This window comes from Lithobates pipiens, unplaced genomic scaffold (assembly GCF_037356315.1).
Source record: "Lithobates pipiens isolate NorthernLeopardFrog02 unplaced genomic scaffold, aLitPip1_a1.2 Scaffold_8, whole genome shotgun sequence".
Taxonomy (NCBI): Eukaryota; Metazoa; Chordata; class Amphibia; order Anura; family Ranidae; genus Lithobates; species Lithobates pipiens.
The window spans coordinates 593,931,631-593,959,266 of NW_027507903.1; the positions used below are offsets into that span (position 1 = coordinate 593,931,631).

General features: G+C 46.5%; 1 protein-coding gene across 1 annotated transcript in view; it reads left to right on the forward strand.

The window, feature by feature from the left end:
- Positions 1–27,636, forward strand: part of LOC143961246 (complement C3-like) — a 659,302-nt gene that overhangs the window by 137,784 nt on the left and 493,882 nt on the right. The window contains exons 12-13 of the mRNA XM_077470481.1: positions 3,361–3,561; positions 13,203–13,406. Coding sequence (XP_077326607.1) covers positions 3,361–3,561; positions 13,203–13,406 — 405 coding nt within the window. The remainder of the gene's footprint in view (positions 1–3,360; positions 3,562–13,202; positions 13,407–27,636) is intronic.

Here is a 27,636-nt window from a genome sequence, read left to right on the forward strand (position 1 = left end):
CTACCTACCCAGAATGCCGGGTGACCTACCCATTATCACCCTGTGCTGAATTGCATGCTGGGAAGGCTATAAAATAACACACGTGGCCATTTTCTTTTTCTTCTGGACACATGGCCTGCCTACAAGGACCTGTGAGGAGGACTCCAGAGAACTGCATCGTGCTGGGTGCGGAGTAGCAATCTGAAGCCAGAGGAAGACTTCACATCATAGTATGCTGGGATAGCAGTGTGGTCAGATCAGGAAGGATCCAGAGGCACTTTGACGGAGGTAACTGAGAGCTCCTGGTGACCTTCTGAAGCAGAACAGCATGATGGTGTGGCCGCAGCAAATGGACTGAGACCAGCGAAGTGGAACTGTCTTATTCTTCAGACCCAATTTAGTGAGGGGGCTGTTGCCCACAGTTTCTAACGCACTTTGTTACACACCTAGACTTTGACATGGTGTTGCTGGGACCTGTAGTCCCATGGAGAACACTGAGTTTGAGCAGGCCTCAAGTCTATTCATCACAACACTATTAGCACTGTGTTATTCCAAAGCAATTACACCAAAGGGAATTAAAAGTGGATTACTGTTCAATTACAAATTGTCACAACACCAATAGCAGGCAGAAGACAGAAGACTAAAGAGACTGCATCTGCTATTGCAAGGCCTTGCATCCTATTACAGTAGGGGGAGCTCCCTTGTAGTTGTGTTGTATCATATTTATCATTTGCATTCCTTTATTCACCAGAGTGTGCTGGAAGTGGGAAGGTGCCCAGAGTAAAGCGTAGTCCCTCTGAGCCCCAGTCCCAATTGGAGCCGCATTCTTAGAGGTTATCCAAGACAACTGTATGGGTACAATCTGTTGTATACTGTACTGTTACATTATATTTATGTGACAGTGCAAATGTTGTTATTACCATTTTTACATTACTCAATACAAGTTCCAGTAAAAATATGTTTCTGGTTAAGTATTTTGGTGTGGAATGTTGTTCCTTTTTCAGCAGCAGGTGGAGCCATTGGATACCCAGGTAATAACAAAGGTATGCTGTTATTATATTGTATATTGTGGGGTTATCCTTCACCATTAGCTTCACACCAAAACTACACCACAGCTGTGTCAAGGGGACTGAGCCAAGTTATTGGGGGTTCACCAGCAGAGTACAGGCCCAAACAAATTCAGCAGCTTCTTCGGGGCTACATTAGCATAATGCCCCGTACACACGAGCGGACTTTTCGACATCCAAACTCCGACGGACTGAGTCCGTCAGACTATTCGATCGTGTGTGGGCTGCAACGGACTTTAGCTTCGCTAAAGTCTGACGGACTTTAGAAATGAAGCATGCTTTAAATTTTCCCGTCGGAACTCCGCCGGACCCGGTCCCCTTCGAAAAATTCGCTCGTGTGTGTGCTACTCCGACGGACTAAAACCGACGCTAGGGCAGCTATTGGCTACTGTCTATGAACTTCCTACGTCGAATCCAGTCGTACGTCATCACGTTCGACTCCGTCGGAGTTTGGTGTGATGGTGTGTGGTCAAGTCCGTTCGGTCGAAAAGTCAGTCGGAACTCCGGCGGAACTCCGGCGGAACTCCTTTGGAGGTCTGTCAGACTTAATCCCTCTCGTGTGTACGGGGCATTACAGTACTTTACACATGTACGTAAAAACAGGGTCCCTTTACATATGATCTTCTACATGCATTGCCACCCTGGTTTCATCAGGAAGTACGTGTGAGGGATGCTACTAAATGAAAAAAAAAAAAAAAGGGAATAAGAAAAAAAAAATATACAAAAATTCAAAAACCAATGACTTGGATATATTGTATAGTGTGTATGTAAAAAAAAAAAAAAAAATAAAAAAAATAATTAATAATAATTAATAAATATATATATATATATATATATATTGTAACATTGGGGTGTTTAGCTCAATTGGTAGATGCATTTTTTAGTTCACATCAGGCAGGCGTTTATGGTTAAGGGCCTGGTAGCCCACGTTTATTATAAGAAAACAAAATATTAGTCCATCCAGAAATCCCACGCAGGGGTCCAAGCTTACATTAAATACACAAAAAATCCAAATGAAAATGCTAGCCCACCTGGCTACTCTTCAGCAGTAGTGCTGCTATAGGTACTTGCTCCATCCACCAAACTGCTTGGACGCACACAGTCTTAGGCTCCTTGGACGCACACAGCTTCAAGCCCTTTAACACACAGCTTTGGACTCCTTGGACACACACAGCTTCAACCCTTCAACGCACACAGCTTTGGGCTCTTTGGACGCACACAGCTTCAACCCTTCAACGCACACAGCTTTGGGCTCTTTGGACATGCACACAGCTTCAAGCTACTCCACTCCACCATCCCTCTCCACTCTACTCCCAACATCCTTTCATTATATGGCCTGTCTGCAGCTGGGCACACACCCTGCTCGTTATCATCCAGACCTGGACACAGGGTTGGAGATCCCTTTTTCCTCCAATTTTATAGGGACAGAGCCTCGCTCTGTCACATAATATATATATATATATATATATATATATATATATATATATATATATATATATATATATATTTCAAGTTCTTGTTTTTTTATTTTTGTATGTTTTCTTTTTTTTCTGCTACACTAATGTACCATTGTTTTCATGATTTTGTAAATAAAAAAACTTGTTATTTTTAACAGCAGCATGTTTGTTGACAAATTTGCACTTTTGGTGTTGGTTCACACAGGGGTGACCTGTCAGCCTGACAAGTCGCGCTCCATTCAGTGCAATGGAACCGTTCTAATAGGAGTGACTCAAGTCGCTTAAACTTGAAAAAAGGTTCCTGTACTACTTTGGGGTGACTTTGGAGTGGCTTGCATTGACTTCTATACAGAAGTCATTTTGCAAGCTGCGCTAAAGTCACGCTGTACAGGGCGGCTTCAGAGTCGGATGGCTTTGAAACCACCCCTGTGTGAACCAGTCCCTTAAAATCCCATCCTAAATATTTCTACTAGTGTTTTTATATACAACTATATAGAGCAAATCAAAATGTGGGACAAATAGGGAGGAAAGAGGGACATTGTTCCAAATCAGGAAGAGTCCCTCAAAATCAGGGGCAGAACCTCAAAATCAGGAATAGTTGGGAGCTATGTGTAAAGTGTGCTGAATAGTGCTTAAGGCTAGCTAGAATCACATACTATTATATAATATGGGTTGTGAGACCACTTTAGAATGCTCCAGATTCCTTTAAGGTATCTTAAATGCTACTGCAGGTTCATGAATTGGGGACAATATACCAAATAGAAATTAAAAAAAAACTGAAACATTTAAATTTTTTACCTGTTTTTTACCTGTATAGTATTGCTCTTGAGTTGACTGTGCCCTCAATATTTTATAAGGTGAAAACAGTTCAAGAGGATTTACCTAACAACCGACAGGCAAATGCTACCATGACAGGCATAGCCTATAAACCGATGCACGGAAGTAGAAATTATCTGCACCTTAGTGTGCCTTCGACTGAGCTGAAATTTGGAGAAATCGTTCAAATCAACTTCAACATCAAGAGCGCAGATGTTCACCTCCCACATGTGACCTACCTGGTAATGTGAATTTGAGTAATATATTGTGCAAGCCATTCGTTTTAATGAAAAGCCTTTAGGCCAGTGTTAACTTTGGAAGCAAATTTTGATTCAGTTTTAGTCTAATGCCGCGTACACACGGTTGGAATTTCGGCCAGCAAAAGACCGATGAGAGCTTTTCGTAGAAAAATGCGACCGTGTGTATGCTTCATCTGAATTTTGCTGGCTGAATTTCTGCCAGCAAAAGATTGGGAGCATGTTTTCCATTTTTCAGACGAAAAAGTTTCTATCAGAAATTCCGATCGTGTGTATGCAATTCCAACGCACAAAAACTCACACATGCTCAGATTCAACTGCGAGATGGAAGCTATTGGCTACTGGGTATTGAACTTCCATTTTCTAGTCCCGTCGTACGTGTTGTACATTACTGTGTTCTTGATGGTCGGAATTTGGTGTGACCGTGTGTATGTAAGACAGCTTGAGCGGAATGCAGTTGTAATTCCATCGGGAAAACCATCAGAGCTTTTTCCGACCAAAATTCTGATCGTGTGTACAGGGCATTAGGCCTCATGTACACTGGATGTTTTTTACAGCTGTTGTTTTTAGCTTCAGATGTTTTTTTCTGCAGCCCAAAAAAAAACTCACATGTTATCCTATGTGTCCATATTCACACGTGGGTTTTGAAGAGAGGTTTTCAGCTGTAAAAATGCTCTAACTAAAAAAAAGCTGACAAATATGGCTTTTCTGCATTTATCATTGTTTTTGAACCATAAGCTTTTGTGGGAGTATCATTTTGTTAAAAAAAAAAAAAACGCTACAGCTAAAGCACGCTAAAAAATGCTACTGCAACAATCTCATTCTACAGTTAACACTACTGGCTTTTTTTTATAATGTCCAGTGTGCATGAGCTAGTCTTTTTTTTTCTTGAATTTTTTATGGTTTTTATACATGGAAATAAAGCAGCCAAACTGCAGCAGCTTTTTTTTCTTTGTTTTAGAAAGATTTTATTAAATGAACATAAGAACATATTACAAAGTAATGTTGGTATGAACACGTAAACATATTACATTTGACAATTGGTTTCAAGTACAATTTCTAGAAGCATATGGTATCGATAAAGCCGCGTACACACGGGCGGACTGTCTGGCCAACTTAGTCCGTCGAAACACATTTCAACGGACAGTCCACTCGTGTGTGGGCTTCAGCGGACTTTTTCAGCGTGCAGTCTGGCGGACTAAGTATTTCGGAATTTCCGTAATATTGTCCGTCGTACTTTGGTTTCAGCGGACAATCCGCTCGTGAGTAGGCTAGTTCGACGGACTAAGTATGGCGCATGCTCAGAAAGGATTTACACGGCGAAAGGTTGCATTGCTGTGTATTGGACTTCCTATTTCTAGTCCCGTCGTACGTGCTGTACACGTCATCGCGCAAACTTTCGACGGACTGTTTGTGCATCCGTGTGTGGTCAAGTCCGTTCATTCGAAAGTAGGACGGACTGTCCGTCGGATTGTCTGACGGACTAAGTTGGCCATACAGTCCGCCCGTGTGTACGCGGCTTTAGATTATATACTTCGTCAAAGTTTTAATTTTGTGCATACATTTGTTTAAAATCTAGCCATTTTTGTATGGAAGTGGTGTTAAAAGTGGGATGTGACACATTCAGGATGATGGGGGAGAGGGGATTAAAAAAAAAAAAAAAGGGGGGGGGGGTGGTGGAAAAAGCATAAAATTAATATGTGATTATTGTAGTGGTTTTACAGAGATTAGAGATTCCGATTAAATTAATTTCTTGTGGATGGATTCTATTATTATGTAAAGATTAGTAATCAAGGATGTTGCAGAAAGAAAAAGCCCCCCCAATGCACACCACTCTGCGCTCCTTGGACCAGTCACCTTATGATTTTAAGTATGTTGTAAAAAGCAGCTACTTAGTTATAAACAATCAATAGAAAAGTGGCAATATTAAAAAAAAACAATGCAAGTCCTTTTACAATATTGCAGCAGCGCTTTTATCCACATTCAAATGCAGATATCCCTTCTCATAACCAATACGATGAGGCAAGCATAAGAAAAAAAGAGTCTCTTATTGTGATTTGTACAAAGCTTCCGCCCAAACTTCACCACGTGCGGCAAAATCTCCCCTTTGGGGGTACACTCACCAGACCACAAATATAGAGCCTCGATATCTCAAGCATATATCCACTTTTCCACTGCTCATCTCCCACCATCCACTAGATGTCAGGGTTGTTTACACCAGGGCTCCGGGTATGCATGTGAAAAAATACAATGTCCACATAGCGTAATCCCGTTTATACAATTTTATTGATATTCGCCAACACCCCCCCCCCCCCCCCAGTACAAATATGCATACCACAATGTAAAATAAATGAAGCGTATAATAAAGCGCACTGTGCCTTATTAGTTGAACTGTCCGCCATAAAGGAGCAGAACATCCGCCGTATAGAACAGCGGATGTCTTACTGGTCGTTCGGCTGGCTGGAAAGCACTCGTGAGGCGCAGACGTCACGTGCTGATACGTTTCCTCATATCTGACTTCGTCTGAGGGCGTGACCCACCAACCGGAACTCCGATTTTATTTGTGTCCCGTGGTGCTCACAGCCAGCCGGGACCACACTGTCTCTGACATGCAGCACGATCTGCCAATAAACGCCACCGCACACATAACATACTCCGTATCATGTCAGAATCAGCTGGTATACAAAAAAATAGCACTAGATGGGTTATAAGCAAGATTCACTTCTACCTTCAAACTCCGGTCAAAAAAATATAAATAATGATTACCGTATATACTCGAGTATAAGCCGAGATTTTCAGCCTCTTTTTTGAGGCTGAAAGTGCCCCCCTCGGCTTATACTCGAGTCATCGCTGTCTGCCCGCTCGATCAGCGTGTCGAGCAGACAGACAGCGGCCATTCTATTCAAAAGCCGCGCCTCCGGCTCCGCCTTCGCCTGTGATAGGCGGAACACTGAATTTCCCAGCAGCCTGTGTTCCGCCTATCACGGACATCGTATCATCCTCGTACTACGGACGAGGATGATACGACGTCTGTGATAGGCGGAACACAGGCTGCTGGGAAATTCAGTGTTCCGCCTATCACAGGCGAAGGCGGCGGCGCAGCTTTTGAACTTTACAATGGCCGCCGACGAAGAGGGCACGGGACGGAGGCAAGGGAAGGCACGGCACGGGACGGGACGGGACGGCGGCGGCAAGGCACGGCACGACACGGGACGGATGCAAGGAGGCAAGTCACGGCACGGGACGGAGGCAAGGAGGCAAGGCACGGGACGGAGGCTCGGGACAAAGGTAGGCTGGACACACACACACACACACACACACACACACACACACACACACACACACACACACACACACACACACACACACACACGGATGGAGACACACACAGGGATGGATGGATGGATGGAGACACACACAGGGATGGATGGATGGATGGATGGAAACACACACACACACAGGGATGGATGGATGGATGGATGGAGACACACACACACAGGGATGGATGGATGGATGGATGGAGACACACACACACAGGGATGGATGGATGGATGGACACACACACACACAGGGATGGATGGACGGACACACAGGGATGGACGGACACACAGGGATGGACGGACACACAGGGATGGACGGACACACACACAGGGATGGACAGGCATGTCTCACCCTCGGCTTATACACGAGTCAATAAGTTTGCCAGTTTTTTTGGGGGTAAATTGGGGGCCTCGGCTTATATTCGGGTCGGCCTATACTCGAGTATATACGGTAATAAATACTTAAGAATTAATCAATAATTCAGATATCATTCAGATATCTTATTTTACAGCCAGCGATTCCCTGCACCATAAGAACAGCCATAGCAGCTGTTCAGCCGCTTGATCATTCTTACAGGCGGCAGGAGGGGACAGCCCCCCTCTGGTGCTTCTACCAGCTCACCCGTGCAATCGATGAGCCAGTGAAGGAATTGACCAGCACCATAAGTAGATCATAGAGAATTCGGCAAGCCAGATGGTCCTCAAAAGTCTCTATGACCTTTCGGAGGCCTGGCACAATTTTATGATGTCATGCCTGGCCTCTGCATTTGAAAATATGCCATTGTCTCGGCTGGGCAGCCAGGATAATTTTTTTTTTATTTCAGGCTTCTCAGCCAAGATGAGATGTGAGAACTTATAGACCCCAGATCTCACTGTAAACAAGTCCTATGTGTCAGGATCAGCGGCTATGGAGACCAGACACATAGCTACACAAGGGAACTGAGACCAAACAAGGATATATATATATATATATATATATATATATATATATATATATATATATATATATATATATATATATATATATATATATATATATATAGCGTCTGTACTCCCAACGAGTATGCGCTATATGTTCAAATTTAGTTTTTGCCTAAAACTGTAGTGAGTTTTGGGGTTAATTGTGTTAAATTGCACTTTGGCATCAGTTTGACTGGGTTGCATAGGAGTTCTGCCTGGTCATAGGTGGGGTTGTACACCTGTGGGAGGCAATAGAATGCAGTCTGGTTGGACGCATTGAGTACCAATCCTTATCTCGGAACCAAACCATGGGCGCGTTTGTCTCACTGCGTAGTCCGGGATGGGGTACTTAAGATGCCAAAGTCACGTGGTTCGGGGTTCCATTCCAGAAGTTGTTGCTGACTCCATGGTCCTAGTCCTCCTGTCCAGCCCCCGGGAGCCCTCATGGCCTGGGGTGCGGACCCATCCGTTTCCGAGCCTCGGAACTGGCTGATTTGAGGCGCTGTAACTGGAAGGAGGTGTTCCGGTGCCATCTCAGGTGATAGACCCAGCAACTCTACACGCGACCAGGGGAGGACTCTCTTCGGTAGGAGAGCCACACACACGGCTGGCTGCTCGGTAAGAGCCTGGAAGCAGAGCTGCCATGGACATTGATTGAATCCACAGTTCTTACGGTATCGCTGGACCGGCTGAAAGATTCTGGTACAGTAAGAAACGTTCCTACTTCTACCCTTCCAGTTGTAACTAAGTTTCCAACCAAGTCTGTGTGAGAGACTTTGAAAAGCTAGAATTACCTGTTGGCTGCTAAACCCAAAACTTAAGGATTTATCCAACAGTTAAAGGATCCAGTTGCTAGCAGCTGTTCCCTGGATTGTGTACATAGAAAGAGACTTTATTTGAAGTCAGCAGTTCCAAGCACCTGAGCTAAACTTTACCCTGATACCCTCTATTCCCAACTTAGAGACTGAGTTTGTTAATTAGTTTCATGCAAAATAAAAATCCTAACAAGGAATTCAAGTGTCGGTCTCTACAGTTACTGGGTTATCAACCCTGGGAACCCCTAGACAAGAACAATGAGTATGAGCTGGAGAAGGTAATCGTAAGCCCAGAAAATGTTATCAGCTCCTTCGGGGGTTAGTGCTACATATATATTAAAGTGATATTTATTTATAGTGAAACATAGCAAACCATAAATACAACAAACACAGCATGCAGTAAACGTGAACATAAACAAACCCCAAAAAACAAATAAAGAAACCTAACTACTAATTGTATATAAAAACCATCTAATACCATCTTATATACAAAAAACACCATTCGTGTGGCGCTCACTGCCCACGATGCACTGCGCCATCGCAGTGCATTACTGACTCATGATTGGCCAAGCATGAACTGTGACCCCGCATGCTTGGCCAATCACAGCGCCAGCAGCGAGGAGAGCCATAATTGGCCACAAGCAGGATGCTGGGGGCAGGGACGGTGTTTTTATTGCTTGGGAACCTAGCGCTTGTTCAGTGGGTGTTGTGTGCCTCCTGCACAGTATACACCTGAAGCTACTCTTTATTGCTGGTGTTCTGTTTCTGTAATACAGGCATCTGCAGCAGTTAAGGTGGGTGTTGTGTGCCTCCAGCACAGTATACACCTGAAGCCACCCTTTATTGCTGGTGTTCTGTTTCTGTAATAGAGGCATCTGCAGCAGTTAAAGTGGGTTTTGTGTGCCTCCAGCACAGTATACACCTGAAGCTACCCTTTATTACTGGTGTTCTGTTTCTGTAATACAGGCATCTGCAGAAGTTAGAGTGGGTGTTGTGTGCCTCCTGCACAGTATACACCTGAAACTATACTTTATTACTGGTGTTCTGTAATACAGGCATCTGCAGCAGTTAAAGTGGGTGTTGTGTCTGTTGCATATCTTGCATATTAGCCTTTAAAATTAGCACTTTTGATTTCGAACGTTCGAGTCCCATAGACTTTAATAGGGTTCTAAAGTTCGTACGAATTTTAGGTCTGTTCGAAGGTTCCGGTGCGAACCGAACCGGGGGATGTTCGGCTCATCCCTAATCCACACTACCAAGTCTTCGGCATGTTGCAGCTCAACACGTCCAGCTGCCGAAAATAAGGACAAGCGTGTCCCATGACCACGTGTTGATGACGATGCACCACGTCCACGATCAGCACTGTTGCCTCTAGACACAGAGCCTGCTTGCCCTCTTATTGGCTTGTGACTGTTTGCCTCTCCTTGTTGGCCTTCCAGACATACTAATGACCTGCAGGGAGATGAGAACATCAGCAAATGGGGTAGCTTTAGGTGCACACTGAGTACACTGACTGTAATTACTGCAGATGCCTATCCTGTATAGGATCAGCAGGACACCAGCAATTAGGGTAGCTTTAGGTGCACACTGTGCAGTTGACACAGTACACCAACTGTAATTACTGCAGCTGCCTGCATGTTGTATAGGATCTGAAGAACATGAGCAATTTGAGTTTTTAGCTTCAGGTGTACACTGTGCAATACACCGACTGTAACTGCGGCAGCTACCTGTGTTATAGGACCAGAACAACACCAGCAATTAGGGTAGCTTCAGGTGTACACTGTGCAGTTGGCACAATACACCGACTGTAACTGCTGCAGCTGCCTATGGTATAGGACCAGAACAACACCAGCAATTGGGGTAGCTTCAGGTGAACACTGTGCAGGTGGCACAATACACAGACTAACTTCTGCAGATGCCTGTGGTATAGGACCAGAACAACATCAGCAATTGGGGTAGCTTCAGGTGTACACTGTGCAGGGGGCACAATACACTGACTGTAACTGCTGCAGCTGCCTGTGGTATAGGACCAGAACAACACCAGCAATTGGGGTAGCTTCGGGTGTACACTGTGCAGGAGGCACAATACACCGACTGTAATTGCACTAGGTTCAAAGGAAATGAAGACACTGTCTCTGCATGTCTCTATGAGCCGCCACAACACACTTTTCAAGGCCGCCGCGTAGGCGGCCTTATATAGCGTGGGACGTGTACTAAACCCCCTGAGCCCTAATTGGCCACAGGCAGGTCTCCTCGCTGACAGCGCTATGATTGGCCAAGCATGCAGGTCATAGTGCATGCTTGGCCAATCATCAGCCAGCAATGCACTGCAATGCCGCAGTGCATTATGGGCCGTGAGCACCACTCAAATGTGGCGCAAACGGCCCATAAAGTTCTGGTTTCGCCGAACTTTACATGCGTTCGACTCAAACACCCAGCTCATCCCTACTCATGAGATACAGTTATATTAACATGAATAATCTAATAGGCCAAGTGTACATATTTATACCCTTATCATATACATCTGGCCAAATGTGCATGTTTATGTGTTTGTGTTTGTCAAACACGCCTATATAAACATGCACGCGTACAAGATAATGTCTCTGCCACAGACGTTGTTGTAGAACAAGTAGGGAATCTAAGCTTGAAAACACTTGTAGGATACCTGGATCTTTCAGCCTGCTTGGCTATATCCACAAGACCGGATTCTCTCAGTTACTTCAGCCCTTCCATGCTCTTGCTAAGAAAACCAACCCATACGTGGTGTTCTTCTGAAAAGTCCTCCCCTGGAATTCTTGAAGTACACTGGGTCTCACCAGAACCGGAGACGGCACCCAACCACCTCAGAATCCTCCTTTAGTTTCCTTGCCTCGGGCTAGCCAGCCCCGAGACATCAAAGTCTGGTGGATCCGCACCCCAGTCCATAGCCTTCCTGGGGTCTGGTCAGGAGGACCAGGACCATGAAGTCAGTACATCATTCTGGACCGGAACCCCCGAACCACGTGATGTCCGCATCTTAAATACCCTCTCACAGAAAGCACAGCGAGAGGGCCACTCCCACTGGCCTGGCTCCGAGTGGGAGGAACTTAAGCACCTGACCAGACCATAGCTCCATGCCTGCCAGAAGAGACAGTGCCCCCTGTGGCCAGGCTGAACATCTCACAGTCCAGTCTGACTGATGCTGAAGTCCAATTTAGACCATTGTACCTAAACCAAACTGCGGTTTAAGGAAAGTTTAACTTTGAAAAAACGCATAGCGCATGCTCTTCAGGAGCCGCCACTACATAGAGATTTTATATATATATATCTCTATCTCAAAAAATATTTATATTGCTAATTCATCAAAAAAATTACAATTCATCCAACAAATATACAATTATATAGTCCCATTTAAAGTGCAAAGAAATGTGTCCAGATATTTTAATGAATCCAAGTGTGCAAATATAGTTCATCATAGATAAAGTGTAGAGTGCCAATATCCAGAAAATCTCCACCATCCACTGTGTGCAACACCATTTCCCCAGCCTCTCACCTCATGAATCCAATTGATAAGCGTCTCTGGTATTTCCAATACCAATTGATACAAAATAGTGTCCAATCAATTCCTAAGATGTTCTTCAGCAGGGTCACAGTCACCAGGATAGAGAAGGCTCATACACGTATAAAGGAAGGGGAAGGCTCCATAATGTAATAATTTCCACAAATAGTTTTATTAGCACACAATAGTAACTTACAGTTTAAGTTGTAAACAATCAGCGTTAACAGCAGTCTCGGTCACGACCGGGAGTGACATTACCCGGCTCTCTCTCTGACGTGTTGCGTCACTGTTCACATGACTTTTTCAAAGGGTATCATACCTTACCTTAAACTGTCAGTTACTATTGTGTGCTAATAAAACTATTTGTGGAAATTATTACACTATGGAGCCTTCCCCTTCCTTTATAAGTGTATAAGCCTTTTCATGCTGTAGATTTGCAGAGTTCTTGCTGTAGACTCACCACTGCAACTTTGCTCTTGCTAGAGACTTGGCACCCAAATTTGCTACAAATTTGAAAAGTGTCAACTAGAACTTGTCCTTCAATTTCTCTGCAAATGTACAACTTGCCAGTGAAAATGTGCAGCAAGTTACCAGACTTACAATTCAACACTGCTACAAATTTGTGGCAAGTTATCCTTGGTATATGGGAGGTCTGAACTCTCCTATTGACAGGGGAAGATTGGGGGGGGGGGGGGGGGCGGAGTGCAGAGTGCAAACTTTCCTCTAACCACATGGGTCGGGGCAAATGACATGTACGAATCAAGGAGGCCACATGGGACCCCTGGAGTATGGACTGGGTCTCAGTTGTGACCCATGTGACCCCCTCATACTACACATGGGAAGATACAAATCTGATAATAAGGGAGGAGAAAATAACACACTTAGTGCTTTGGATTGAAGCAAGTATACAATATAGAAGGATGTGCTTTGTTCATTTTTCATTTCAGAGGTGTACACCAATTTTCACTAATTCCTTTATATATTCTTCTCCAGATTTTAAGCAGGGGACACATCATGGCTAAGGGTAGAGAAGAACTTGGAAGTGGTCAGACCCTTCGCACCATATCGGTTTCCATCACAAGTGACTTTCTCCCATCTTTTCGTGTGGTGGCCTATTATGTGGCAAAAGAAGCGGGAAAACGTGAGATTGTATCTGATGCTGTCTGGGTGGATGTGAAGGACTCCTGTATTGGAACGGTGAGCTAATCGATTCCAGTAGAGGTTGGAAGGCCTAAATTAACCAAATTTGTATACTTGCAAACCAGAAACCACCAACTTTGTACTTTAACTCTCTTCTGGTCAGAGGTCATTGATGTCTAGATGCCCAGACCATATTTAGTTGTGTCAGCATGCCTCGTGCCTCGTACACACGATCAAACAATCCTGTGGAAAAGTCCTGAGAACTCAAGTCCGCCGGACAATCCACCCCGTGTGTAGGCTCCGGCAGGCTTTTTTTACCCAAAAGACCGGCGGACTAAGAAAGTATTTTTGCGCGCCAATATGTCCGCCGGACTCGCATTTCGGCCGTCAGTACGGCCGCGTGTGTGCCAGTCCACCGTACTTTTGAAATGAGTGGACTTTTCCCACCCGGAGGAAAGTCCGCTCATTTTGAGCGTGTCTCCAGGTAGCCAGCGAAGGAGGCGTCGCTGGCCCCGTCACCTGGTATGGACTTAAAGGGGGATCCCTACGCCGAAAAATCGGTCCATATCAGACTCTTATCCGAGCACGCTACCCGGACGGCCAGGAAAGAGGGTGGGGACGAGGGAGCGCCCCCCCTCCTGAGTCGTACCAGGCCGCGTGCCCTCAACATGGGGGGGTTGGCATGCAGCCCCCCACCCAAAGCACCTTGTCCCCATGTTGATGAGGACAAGGGCCTTTTCCCGACAACCCTGGCCGTTGGTTGTCGGGGTCTGCGGGCGGGGGGCTTATCAGAATCCGTGATCCCCCTTTAATAAGGGGGCCCCCGGATCCCTGCCCCCCACCCTATGTGAATGAGTATGGGGTACAGTGTACCCCTACCCATTCACCTGTAAAAAAAAAGTAAAAAAAAAAACACAACACACAACACACAATGGTTAAAATAGTTTATTGCACAGCTCCGGGGGTCTTCTTCCGTCTTCAGGGGTCTTCTTGCCGGACTCCTCCGCTATCTTCTGCTTGCTCTTTTACTAGTGGAGGAGCCCGGCTTTCTTCTTCGCCGCCACCGCCCTCTTCTTCCGACTTCGGGGGTCTTGTCCCCCTCTTCGGGGGTCTTGTCCCCCTCTTCGGTTCTTCTTGCCGGGCCACCGCGCCTTCTTCTAGCTCTTTTACAAGCGGTGGCCCGGTCTTCTGTCGCCGCTGTCTTCTGGCCTTCTGTTCTTCTCTTCTGGAGATGTTGCCTCGTCACTGTCTCCGGTCACAATGACAGGGACGTGGCGACTTATATAGGGTCCCTGTCATTGTGACCGGAGACAGCAACGAGGCAACATCTACAGAAGAGAAGAACTGAAGAGAAGAACAGAAGGCCAGAAGACAGCAGCGACAGAAGACCGGGCCACCGCTTGTAAAAGAGCTAGAAGAAGGAGTGGTGGCCCGGCAAGAAGAACCGAAGAGGGGGACAAGACCCCCAAAGAGGGGGACAAGACCCCCGAAGTCGGAAGAAGAGGGCGGTGGCGGCGAAGAAGAAAGCCAGGCTCCTCTGCTAGTAAAAGAGCTAGCAGAAGATAGCGGAGGAGTCCGGCGAGAAGACCCCCGAAGACGGAAGAAGACCCCCGGAGCTGTTCAATAAACTATTTTAACCCTTGTGTGTTGTTTTTTCTTCACTTTTTTTATAGGTGAATGGGTAGGGATACATTGTACATCATACTCATTCACATAGGGTGGGGGGCAGGGATCCAGGGGCCCCCTTATTAAAGGGGGCTCACGGATTCTGATAAATCCCCCGCCTGCAGACCCCAACAACCAATGGCCAGGGTTGTCGGGAAGAGGCCCTTGTCCTCATCAACATGGGGACAAGGTGCTTTGGAGTGGGGGGCCGCACGGCCCCCCCTTCCCCAAGGCACCCCCCCATGTTGAGGGCATGCGGCCTGGTACGGGTCAGAAGGGGGGCACTCGCTCGTCCCCACCCCCTTTCCTGGCCGCCTGGGTAGCATGCTCGGATAAGGGTCTGATATGAACCTAGGGGGGACCCCCACGCCGATTTCTTGGTGTAGGGATTCCCCTTTAAGTCCATACCAGGTGACGGGGCCAGCGACGCCTCCTTCGCTGGCCCCGGCTACCTGGAGATGTGCTCAAAATGAGCGGACTTTCCCACGTGTATGTGGGCGAGTCCGTTCATTTCAAAAGTATGGCAGATAGTCCGGCGGACTTAGTACGCCGTATTAGTCCGCTGCAAAAGTACCGTGTGTGGGCAAGTAGCTCGTTCGGAAAGTCCGGCGGACAGTCCGGCGGAAAGTCTGCCAGACTAAGTCCGCCGGATAGTCTGCTACGTGTGTACGTGGCATCAGTAAACTTGACAATAACTCTATGACTATTTTTCCTACATAAATAGAGGATTTTCATTGGGTACACTGTTTTGATAAATCCCCTTGCTGATGAAAACAGCTTGTAATGTTTGTTTTAGATTTTTTTTATTAATCCCTTTTTTTTATTGCCTGCATTTCATTTTAACAGCTACAGTCTGAGCTAGCAGATTTGTTTGGTAGACAAAACCACGTGACTGCTGTGATTGGCTGTCATAGTGACCACACGATCAGAGAATAACAGGAGCGGCTTCCGGTGGTTAGTGTTGCGTCCTAGCAGTGCAGACAAACTTTTAACAGGTCACCATCTCTATCAATCACACAATTTTCCTGCTACAACTAATCTTAAAGCAGAAATGGCAAATCATTTTTCTAAAATGGCGATATACAGAACAAATACACATTTTCCACCTTTGTTACACTTCAAAACTTGATAACCTTATAAAGTACATAGTCAGGTGCCCAAGAAAAGTTTTGGTGTGTCCCAGTACCACTCTCCAGTTCATGTGAGTGGGAGTTGTTGTCCAAGCTTCCAGATGTTGTGGCTGTTTTGTAGGGCTAGATGCATTATCCCCAATAAGCAAATTAGGAGTAGTGTCCTGCTCGACCAAAGGATCTTGAACATGTACTAATCTGCTGATATGGCAAGTTGATCCATCCATAAGTCAACAGGTTACTGGTGGAGATGGACGAACTTCCGACGGGACGTTTCACAAATGCGAACCGCCAAATGTTCGCAAACCGCAAAGTTCGCGGCAGGCCCCATTGACTTCAATGGCAGGCGAACTTTAAAAACCTACAGGTCATATTTTCAGCCACAAAATACTTACTAGCTGTGCACACATAGTCCCACCACATGGCCATTGACATAACACATGTATGAAGTGAATCTGGGATCGAAAACTACGAGCCTTCTTTGTTTATCTGTGAAATTTTGACAATTCAGGACTCAGGAGCGCATGGAGGCAATGGAGGAGAGGAAAGGTCAGGGTAGGCTATGAATAGGGTGCAGGAGATGATCACTAGCACCGTGATATAGAGCACTGACACCAGCACCGTGATAGTGTGCACTGACACCAGCACCGTGAGAGCACTGACACCAGCACCATGATAGAGTGCACTGACACCAGCACCGTAAAATAGAGCACTGACACCAGCACCGTGATATAGAGCACTGAGACCAGCACCGTGATAGAGTGCACTGACACCAGCACCGTGATATAGAGCACTGACACCAGCACCGTGATATAGAGCACTGACACCAGCACCGTGATAGAGAGCACTGACACCAGCACCGTGATATAGAGCACTGACACCAGCACCTTGATAGAGAGCACTGACACCAGCACCGTGATAGAGAGCACTGACACCAGCACGTGATAGAGAGCAATGACACCAGCACGTGATAGAGTGCACTGACACCAGCACCGTGATAGAGTGCACTGACACCAGCACCGTGCTATAGAGCACTGACACCAGAACCGTTATATAGAGCACTGACACCAGCACCTTGATAGAGTGCACTGACTTAAGCACCGTGATAGAGTGCACTGACACCAACACCGTGATATAGAGCACTGACACCAGCACCGTGAAATAGAGCACAACACCAGCACCGTGATGGACTGCACTGACACCAGCACCGTGATAGAGTGCACTGACACCAGCACCATGATATAGAGCACTGACACCAGCACCGTGATATAGAGCACTGACACCAGAACCGTGATAGAGTGCACTGACACCAGCACTGTGATATAGAGCACCGACACCAGCACCAAGATATAGAGCACTGACACCAGCACCGTGATAGAGTGCACTGACACCAGCACCGTGAGAGCACTGACACTAGCACCGTGAGAGCACTGACACCAGCACTGTGATAGAGAGCACTGACACCAGCACTGTGATATAGAGCACTGACACCAGCACCGTGATATAGAGCACTGACATCAGCACCGTGATATAGAGCACGACACCAGCACCGTGATGGACTGCACTGACACCAGCACCGTGATAGAGTGCACTGACACCAGCACCGTGATATAGAGCACTGACACCAGCACCGTGATATAGAGCACTGACACCAGAACCGTGATAGAGTGCACTGACACCAGCACTGTGATATAGAGCACCGACACCAGCACCGTGATATAGAGCACTGACACCAGCACCATGATAGAGTGCACTGACACCAGCACCGTGAGAGCACTGACACTAGCACCGTGAGAGCACTGACACCAGCACTGTGATAGAGAGCACTGACACCAGCACCGTGATATAGAGCACTGACAGCAGCACTGATACCAGCAACTCACTGCTGGGCCCCAAAAATATGACACCGCTCAACTTCTTCAAACAGGAGGGTATTGGCATATAGTACGGTGTGTGCTTTTTTTGTGCCAAATGTAGAAAAAAGGTTTGTGTGCTCAATTAAATAAATTGTTTATAGAGATATACATGGTCTACTGGTCACGTGTTGAATTCCTCTGAGATCCATGCCTCATTCATTTTTATAAATGTGAGGTAGTCAACACTGTTGTGAGCTAGGCGAGTGCGCTTATCGGTCACGATCCCCCCTGCTTGCGCTGAACATCCTTTCGGACAGGACACTGGACGAGGGGCAAGCCAACAGTTCCATTGCAAATTGGGCAAGCTCTGGCCAAAGGTCAAGCCTGCCCACCCAGTAGTCCAGGGGTTCATCACTCCTCAGAGCGTCCACATCGGCCATTAACCCGATGTAGTCGGACACCTGACGGTCTAGGCGTTCCCTGATGCTGGATCCGGATGAGACCTGTCGATGGGTTGGCTGAAAGAATGACCTCATATCAGAAGTCACTAACACATCTTCAAACCGTCCTCTTCTTGCAGGCGCTGTTGGATTGCTACCCGCAACTCTTTCTCTGGGAGTGGGAATTCCTCCTCTGCCAGGGCACGCAAAAGCAGAATGCAGCATTTCTCGAAGCAAGGCCTGGAAGTGCTCCATTCTGACATCCCTCTGTGACGGTGGTAACATTTCCGCCATTTTGTGTTTGTATCGGGGATCTAAGTACGTTGCCACCCAGTACTGGTCCTTGACCCTTATACTTTTTATACGGGGGTCCCTGTTAAAACACTGGAACATGAAGGCCCCAATTTGCACTAAACTGGAAGCGGTGTGGTGGCCTGGCTCCTGCTCATCATCCAGGATGATGTCATTCTCCTCGTTCTCCTCTCCCCATCCACAAACAAAAATAAGGATTCCAGAAAGGTTTAAAGCATGCTCTTCTTGCTCCTCCTCATCTGCCCCGACACCATCCTCCTCTGACTCCTCTTCAGACTCCTGTTGTTGACTTGTCTCAGATAGAGTAGCCCCTCCCTGGGAATTCATCCAGCATTGCAACTTCCGCATCTTTCTGCTCCTGCTCCTCCATGGCTTGATCAATGACACGACGCAATGCACGCTCCATAAAGAAGGCATAAGGTACCATGTCACTGATGGCGCCATGGCTGCAACTGAGCAGTTTGGTGATCTCCTCAAATGGCCGCAGAAGTCTGCATGTGTCGCGCATGAGCAGCCAGTGGCACGGTAAAAAAAAAACCAAGCTCCCAGAACCTGTTCTGCCGCAGAGTTCGTACAGGTAGACGTTAACTGCACGTTTCTGCTGGAGCAGCCTATCAAGCATATAGAAGGTTGAGTTCCATTGCGTCGGGCAATCGCAAAGAAGACGTCTGACCGGCAGACTGTGTCGCCGCTGAATGTCAGCAAGGCGAGCCATGGCCGTGTAAGATCTTCTGAAATGGGCCGAGATTTTCCTTGCCTGCCGCAAGATGTCCTGGACCCCAGGGCATATGACAACGAATCGCTGCACGACCAAGTTTAAGACGTGTGCCATGCATGACACTTGCGTAATTTTTCCCTGATTCAATGCGCTAAGCAGATTGGCACCGTTGTCACACACCACTTTACCAACTGTCAAATTGAGCGGTGTTAGCCACTGATCTGCCTGTGAACGCAAAGCTGAAAGGAGTGCCGGGCCAGTGTGGCTCTTGGCTTCCAGGCACAACAGACGCAGCATAGCATGGCAATGTCTCACCTGGCATGTCGAATAGGTTCTGGGGAGCTTGGGCAATGCAGTGGAAGAGACGCTAGCAGTGGAAAAGGAGGAGTCAGCCGAGGAGGAGAGGGAGGAGGATGGAGTAGGAGGAGGAGAAGAGCCAGGCCTGCATGCAATCCGTGGCGGTAAAACCAAATCTACACGGGTGTCACGGGTTATATGCTTGACGGCCGTCAGAAGGTTCACCCAGTGGGCAGTAAAAGTGATATACCTTCCCTGTCCGTGTTTGCTATACCACGTGTCTGTGGTCAGATGTATCTTGGCACCGACACTGTGTGCCAGAGATACATTCACTTGCCGCTGAACATGGCCATATAGCTCTGAGATTCCCTTCTGTGAGAAATACTTCTTTCCTGGGACCTTCCATTGTGGTGTTCCAATGGCCACAAATTTTCGAAAGGCCTCCAAGTCCCCCAGTTTATAAGTTAGTAGTTGGCGAGCTATCAGTTCTGACAAGCCAGCCGTCAACCATTGGGCAAGAGGGTTATCCGGCATCATCATTTTTTTATGCTCGAACATTTGGCCCACGGAAGCCTGCCTTTTTGCAGAAAAACGTGAGGACGGCATGATGGAAGGTGGAGTGGAGGACAATTGTGAGGAGAGAGAGAGGAGAAGGAAAAGTAGAAGACGAGGCTGGACGGTAAGAGCCTGGAGTGTGGCTTTTTGTGTTCCGTTGCTCCCACTGGGCTTGGTGATGGCAGCTCATGTGCCTTCTTAAGTCGGTCATCCCTAGGTGAGTGTTGGGCTTACCGCGACTTATGCATTGACTGCAAAGATTGCAGATGGCAACACTATTGTCAGCAGCGGACACGTTAAAAAAAGCCCACACTGCGGAGCCATGTGTCGGCATCCTGGGAGCGCCAGATGTGACCATACATGGTTGATGCCTCGCTCCTGATACATTAGCAGCCTGCTTTGTCCCTCCTGTGCAATGTAAGTTCTTCCTGCTTCTCCTCCTTATCTGCTGGTCCATATCTCCCTCTGAACTCCCCTCCTCTTCCTCTGTTGTGGGCACCCACGTGACATCACTAGACACGTCATCATCGACGTCACCTTCCCCACCACTATAATTAGAGATCTGGGAGTAGGTAGCAACAGTGGGAACCAACCTCCTCCTTGGGCTGATCTGGGTACTGTCGTCACACTGCTGAGTGGCGGTTGTTGCTATCTCCTCTTCCTGATACAATGTCAAGAGTGGCTGCGCATCGAAAAATGTCTTGATATGGATCGGAAAATAATTCCTGTGACTCAAGTGGAAGGTATATGGTGGTGGTGTTGGTGGTAGTGTCTTTGGGGGTGCACACAGCAGAGAGTGAAGAAGAGGGTGCAGTTCGAGAGGATGAGGAGGGCGCAGAAGAGTAAGGCTGAGTGAGCCACTCAACCAAGTCTGGTGTGTCCTTTGACGTAATTGCACGCACCTTCTGCAATTTTCCACTTTGGCTGAAGCCTGTTGCTCCTGCCCTACCCCTACCACCCCTGCAGAAGGGCCTGCCTCTTCCTCTGCCTGTCATTTTTTAAATGACCCTGTGACAAAAGTCTCCAGAGAAGTGCAGTATGTATGTGGAAGAAGGTATATAACACCCCGCTTCAATCTGTCGCTTTTAGGGGCCACTGGTCTATCACACCAGTTATAATACTTTTTTTTTATTATTGCGTTTGTCACTCTTTGTAGTATCGCTGCAGAACCGCTCAGCAGTCACAATGCTGCACAATAGAAATGCACTATATTATGCTTTCTATATGTGCAAGTATTTTATACATGTTCTACACACCTATATACTGCACACCAAATAGTACATCTATACCAGTCCTTAAAAGGACCTTTGTGGACCTAGTAGCTAGTGATTTGCAGACTGTCCCTCAGTCCCTACACTGATAAAAGATTGCTGCAGAATAAGGCAGCAGTCAGCAGCAGTGCACCACAACCCTATATATTGTACACCTATACCAGTCCTTACAAGGACCTTTGTGGACCTAGTAGCTATTGATTTGCAGACTGTCCCTCAGTCCCTACACTGATAAAAGACTGCTGCACAGCCCTGAACCAGCACCCTATATATTGTACACCTATACCAGTCCTTAAAAGGACCTTTGTGGACCTAGTAGTAATAGCTAGCTAGTGATTAAACTGACTGTCCCTGCTCCACACAGCATCCTGTCCCTACACTGACAAAAGACAGCTGCAATCACCAGCACAGCAATGCACCAGCACCCTATATATTGTACACCTATACCATTCCTTAAAATGACCTTTGTGGACCTAGTAGCTAGTGATTTGCAGACTGTCCCTCAGTCCCTACACTGATAAAAGACAGCTGCAGAAACGAGCAGTAATCTGCAGCACAGCAATGCACCAGCACCCTATATATTGTACACCTATACCAGTCCTTAAAAGGACCTTTGTGGACCTAATAGTAATAGCTAGCTAGTGATTAAACTGACTGTCCTTGCTGCACACAGCGTCCTGTCCCTACACTGACAAAATACAGCTGCAACCCTATATGCTGTACTACACCTATACCAGTCCTTAAAAGGACTATTGTGGACCTAATAGCTAGCGATTTGTGTCACTACAGTCTGTCCCTGCTCCACACAGCAACCTCTCCCTACACTGACATAAGACAGAATGTAAAATGGCCGCCAGATCAGGTCTATTTATAAGGTAGGGGGTATGTCCAATTGTCCATGTGCTGAAATGTCTCAATTGGCTGTTCTGTACCCCATGATGAATGTGTCATTATGGGTCAAAGTTCTTTCACACTGTAAACACATATGTCCGCTGGGCGAACAGTGGCAATAGTCCGCCGATCAGGCGAATCGCGAACACGCAAAATTCGCCACGAACCGACTGCCCAGCGAACAGTTCGGCCATCCCTAGTTACTGGTCCCAATTGGCTGTGGTTACCTACAGGATTAAATAGACTGGGGTTATACTTTGACTTGATTTGTGCTTCTTTATCCTTACCCACTGGCCATCAATGAAGGTAGTTGTCTTGGCATTTCTTTTTGCATCACTGGAATATATTTGAGATCCTCACAGTGTTTAGTAGCATTTTCAGTATGTGTGAGGAGCCTGTACAACTTAACAGGACTGAAGGTAAAGGTAATGTTCAGCTGTAACCTTTTTCCTACAATCATTTAGAGTTTTGTTGGGGTATTAGAACCTCCCAAATGGGAATACATTCACTAAATATTAATTTGTGACTGTACATTCATTGGGAAGATCTACTCATACTATCTCTAATAGGAGGAGGGAGAGGACGCTGGCGTTGTTTGTTCGCCGTTTCTCCGCTTCTCCGCTCTCTCTGTCTCTCCGCCTCTCTAGTGGGCCGGCTCTGGTCCTTATGTGCGACGGCTTGGGCAGCTGTAAGCGTTCGCTAGCTTTCCGAATAGCCAAGTAGCTGAGCCGAGCAGCTGATCAGCCGAGCAGCGGAATAGCAGAGCAGCCGAGCAGCCGATTCGGCTGAGTAGTCGAGCAGCGGAATAGCCGAGCAGGCAAATAGCTGAGCAGCCGAACAACCGAGCAGCCGATCAGCCGAGTAGCCAAAAGGATAATTTATTGGACAGCCCAGTGCCCATACAAACGAGCAGCTGAGCAGCCGAACAGGTGAGTGCCCATACAATCGAGCATCTGAGCAGCCGAACAGCCGAATGCCCATACGATCGAGCCGCAGAGTAGCCGAACAAGTTTCTTGGATGCGGGGAAGGACGATGAGGGACGAGGAGTAGTTGGGGAATTGAGCAGCAGGGAAATTGAGCAGACAAGTGTCCGAACGGCTGAGTGATTGAACAGCTGAGCGGGCGAGTAAATGAACAGCAGAGCAAAGTTATCTCCTTACCCACTCTTTGGCCATACAGTCTTGTTTGGTAAGCAGGTGGCGTTGACAGTGTGTGGACTTAGAGTGCTTTGCATTATATTTTGTATTTTTTTCACAAACTGACTTTTGCGGAGATAGTGAATTTGGGAGGGTTACAGCGAACTTATTGCATTTTGATATGAACTGCAAATGAGCCCCTGTATTATGTTGCCGTCAGCGGATGTATAGGCTATTATAGCCCTGACTGTATCACATGCATTGCTTATAGACTTTAATTTATTGAAGCTGACTTTTTATTGCCATTTTTTATATAAATCAGGGAATATGAATAGGGACTGATAGCCCTTTGCACTTAGTGCTCCAGATATTGGTTTATTGTGGATTACAGCTATATTTACAATCAAACCTGTGCTTTTATTATGATGTCGTTGGTACCATCATTATATCTGAGCTATTCAGTTAAACAGCTAATGAGCTACACCGTTTTTTTTTTGCTCCACCATGTATTGCGGTGATTAAACAGTTGGGATTTCGCCCACGTTACATCCATAGAAGCTCTTGCCGAAAGTTTGTTTACTCACAGACTAATTTTACCATTCCGACTCTTTGGTCAGCAACGCGAACTGTCACTCCATGCGTGTGCCATCAGAGTGCTGGTGTCCACTGGTCGTGTAGTTTGGATGTATCTGTGGCAACATCGACTTGTAAGCTGAGGAAGAAACATGGGGTGGACTTTAATTTGTTACGTCCGGTGCGAAGATTTGTTGCATCGCCAAGTTGTAACTTTTAAATGCACAATCTATTACAAACAAATCGTGTTTGATTCATGATCACATTCTAGATAAATGTTTGGACTTTATGTTTATTACTGAGACCTGGCATCAGCCAAATATTTTTTCTTCCTTAAATGAGAGTTGTCCGAAGGGTATAGTTACCGTAAAAGCAACACAGCTCATCGCCCTCAACACACCATCCCCACTGTCAAACATGGTGGTGGCAGCATCATGGTTTGGGCCTGCTTTTCTTCAGCAGGGACAGGGAAGATGGTTAAAATTGAGGGGAAGATGGATGCAGCCAAATACAGGACCATTCTGGATGAAAACCTGTTGGAGTCTGCAAAAGACCTGAAACTGGGACAGAGATTTATCTTCCAACAAGACAATGATCCCAAACATACAGCATAATCTACAAAGGAATGGTTCACAAATAAATAAACGTATCCAGGTGTTAGAATGGCCAAGTCAAAGTCCAGACCTGAATCCAATCGAGAATCTGTGGAAAGAGTTGAAAACTGCTGTTCACAAACGCTCTCCATCCAACCTCACTGAGCTCGAGCTGTTTTGCAAGGAAGAATGGGCAAGAATTTCAGTTTCTCGATGTGCAAAACTGATAGAGACATACCCCAAGCGACTTGCAGCTTTAATCGCAGCAAAAGGTGGCTCTACAAAGTATTAACGCAAGGGGGCCGAATAATTTTGCACGCCCCAATTTTCATTTTTTTATTAGTTAAAAAAGTTTCAAAAATCCAATAGATTTCGTTCCACTTCACAATTGTGTCCCACTTGTTGGTGATTCTTCACAAAAAATAAAAATTTTATATCTTTATGTTTGAAGCCTGAAATGTGGCAAAAGGTTGAAAAGTTCAAGGGGGCCGAATACTTTCGCAAGGCACTGTAAGTTATAGCGGAGGGGAAAGTAATCACAGCCACTTTTGTCCGGAGGAGCGAAGATGGTGAATTGCTGGAACAGCCATTAAAGATGTTAGGCAGTAGAGGCTTCAGCATAGCAGTGTTAATCTTATCAAAAACGCCGCCTCGTGGATGTCAGGATGATGGCAGTATCAGGGCCGTCTAGCGTCTGCAGAGTCAGAGAACCGGAATTGGAAGTGTGTCTCAGTGTGGAAAGCAAGCTCCGTATACGGGAAGTGACGTGTCGAGCAATCAGAAGACGCGTTTCACAATATCCATTGTTTCCTCAGTTCTAACGGCCAGAGCAGGAGGAAAAGCATTTATATTGAGAGCAAGATTGTTTCACACAGCAGGATAATAAATACACATAATTGCATAGGTAAACAAACTGAATTAATTCATAAAAATACAAGATGGAAATTTAATAAGGAAAAAATAATGGAAGAAAGAGAAAGATATAAATAAAGCTTAATAATAAAAAAAATAATAATATAATTTAATGATAATAAATAATACATTATATATAGGGGATATATTACAAAAGAAGACTGATTTGGTAAGGAAGATAATACGTATAATTATATAAGCCACTATTATTTGGTTGGAAGAAATAAAGCATCATGGAATTTTAAGATGATTATTTCATTTATTATTAATATATAAAGTATAAAATATGAGGCTGATTAGCTATTTATGATATATCAAATCAATAAGATAATTTAAATGTAATATTTTTGTGTATTTTGGGGAACAGGATATGGAGTCATTCAGGTGTGTATATATATGTGGAAATATTGATAAAAATAAACGGCCCACCCAAGGAATAAAAAGGCCAGTAGAAAGCAAAGAGGAACCAGAGGGGGGAGGAGAGCACAGTCAAAAAAGATTAAGGAAATAAAGGGGGAGGGAATTTTCAATCTTAGTTCTCAAGTAGGGATGAGCTTCGTGTTCGAGTCGAACGTACGTTCGACTCGAACATTGGCTGTTCGGCGAATTCCGAACGTTTGGGCCGTTCGCGTCAAAATTCGAGTGGCGCGCGCGGACCACAATGCACTGCGGTGGCGCAGTGCATTGCTTGCTCATGATTGGCCAAGCATGCACTGTGACCCCGCATGCTTGGCCAATCGTAGCGCCAGCAGCGAGGAGAGCCATTATTGGCCACAGGCATCCTGCCTGTGGCCAATCATAGCTCAGGCTGTGTAGTGCACGCCCCACACTATATAAGGCCGCCTTTGAGGCGGCCTCGTGTAGTGTGTTAGCATCTGAAGCAGTGGGTGTTCTGTGTACCTTCAACACAGTACACATCGTTTTTGGCTGATTTCCTATCTTGCTGCTGTGTAGTGGTTGTTGTCTGTGCCCTGACCGCAGTATACACCACTATATTCACCTCACCTATATAGCTAGTGATCTAGCCTTAACCACTTAACAACTGCCCATTGCCGATTAACGGCTTCAGGGCGGTTGTTTAACTCTGAGAGGCCGTTAATTAACGGCCTCCCAGAATTCTGCTCTCGTGCGCCCCCTGGGGCGCGCGCTCGAGAGCATCCGTGACGCATCACGGTAAACGGCCGCTCGTCGCGGCCGTTTACCACGTGATCGCTCCATCAAATGACGGAGCGATCACTTGTAAACAAACCGGTTCCTCCCTCCCCTCTCTGTACCGATCGGTACAGCGGAGGGGAAAGAGATCGGTGTCAGCAGTGATGTGGGCTGCATCTGCAGTGCCCACATCGCTGTTCACCGAATCTAACCCCTCAATTCCCTGCCAATACTCTGCAATACCAGTGCATACTCTGCAGTACCCTGCCATTACTCTGCAGTACCCCGCCATTACTCTGCAGTACCCCGCCATTACTCTGCAGTATCCCGCCATTACTCTGCAGTGCAGTACCCTGCCATTACTCTGCAGTACCCTGCCATTACTCTGCAGTACCCCCCATTACTCTGCAGTACCCTGCCATTACTCTGCAGTACCCCCCATTACTCTGCAGTACCCCCCAATACTCTGCAGTACCCCCCAATACTCTGCAGTACCCGCCATTACTCTGCAGTACCCCGCCATTACTCTGCAGTGCAGTACCCTGCCATTACTCTGCAGTACCCCCCATTACTCTGCAGTAACCCCCATTACTCTGCAGTACCCTGCCATTACTCTGGAGTACCCCCCAATACTCTGCAGTACCCTGCTATTACTCTGTAGTACCCCGCCAATACCCCACCAATACTCTGCAATACCCTGCCATAAATTGCCATACCCAGCCATACTCGGAGATACCCAGCCATACTCGGTGATACCCTGAAATACCCAGCCATAGACGCCCCCC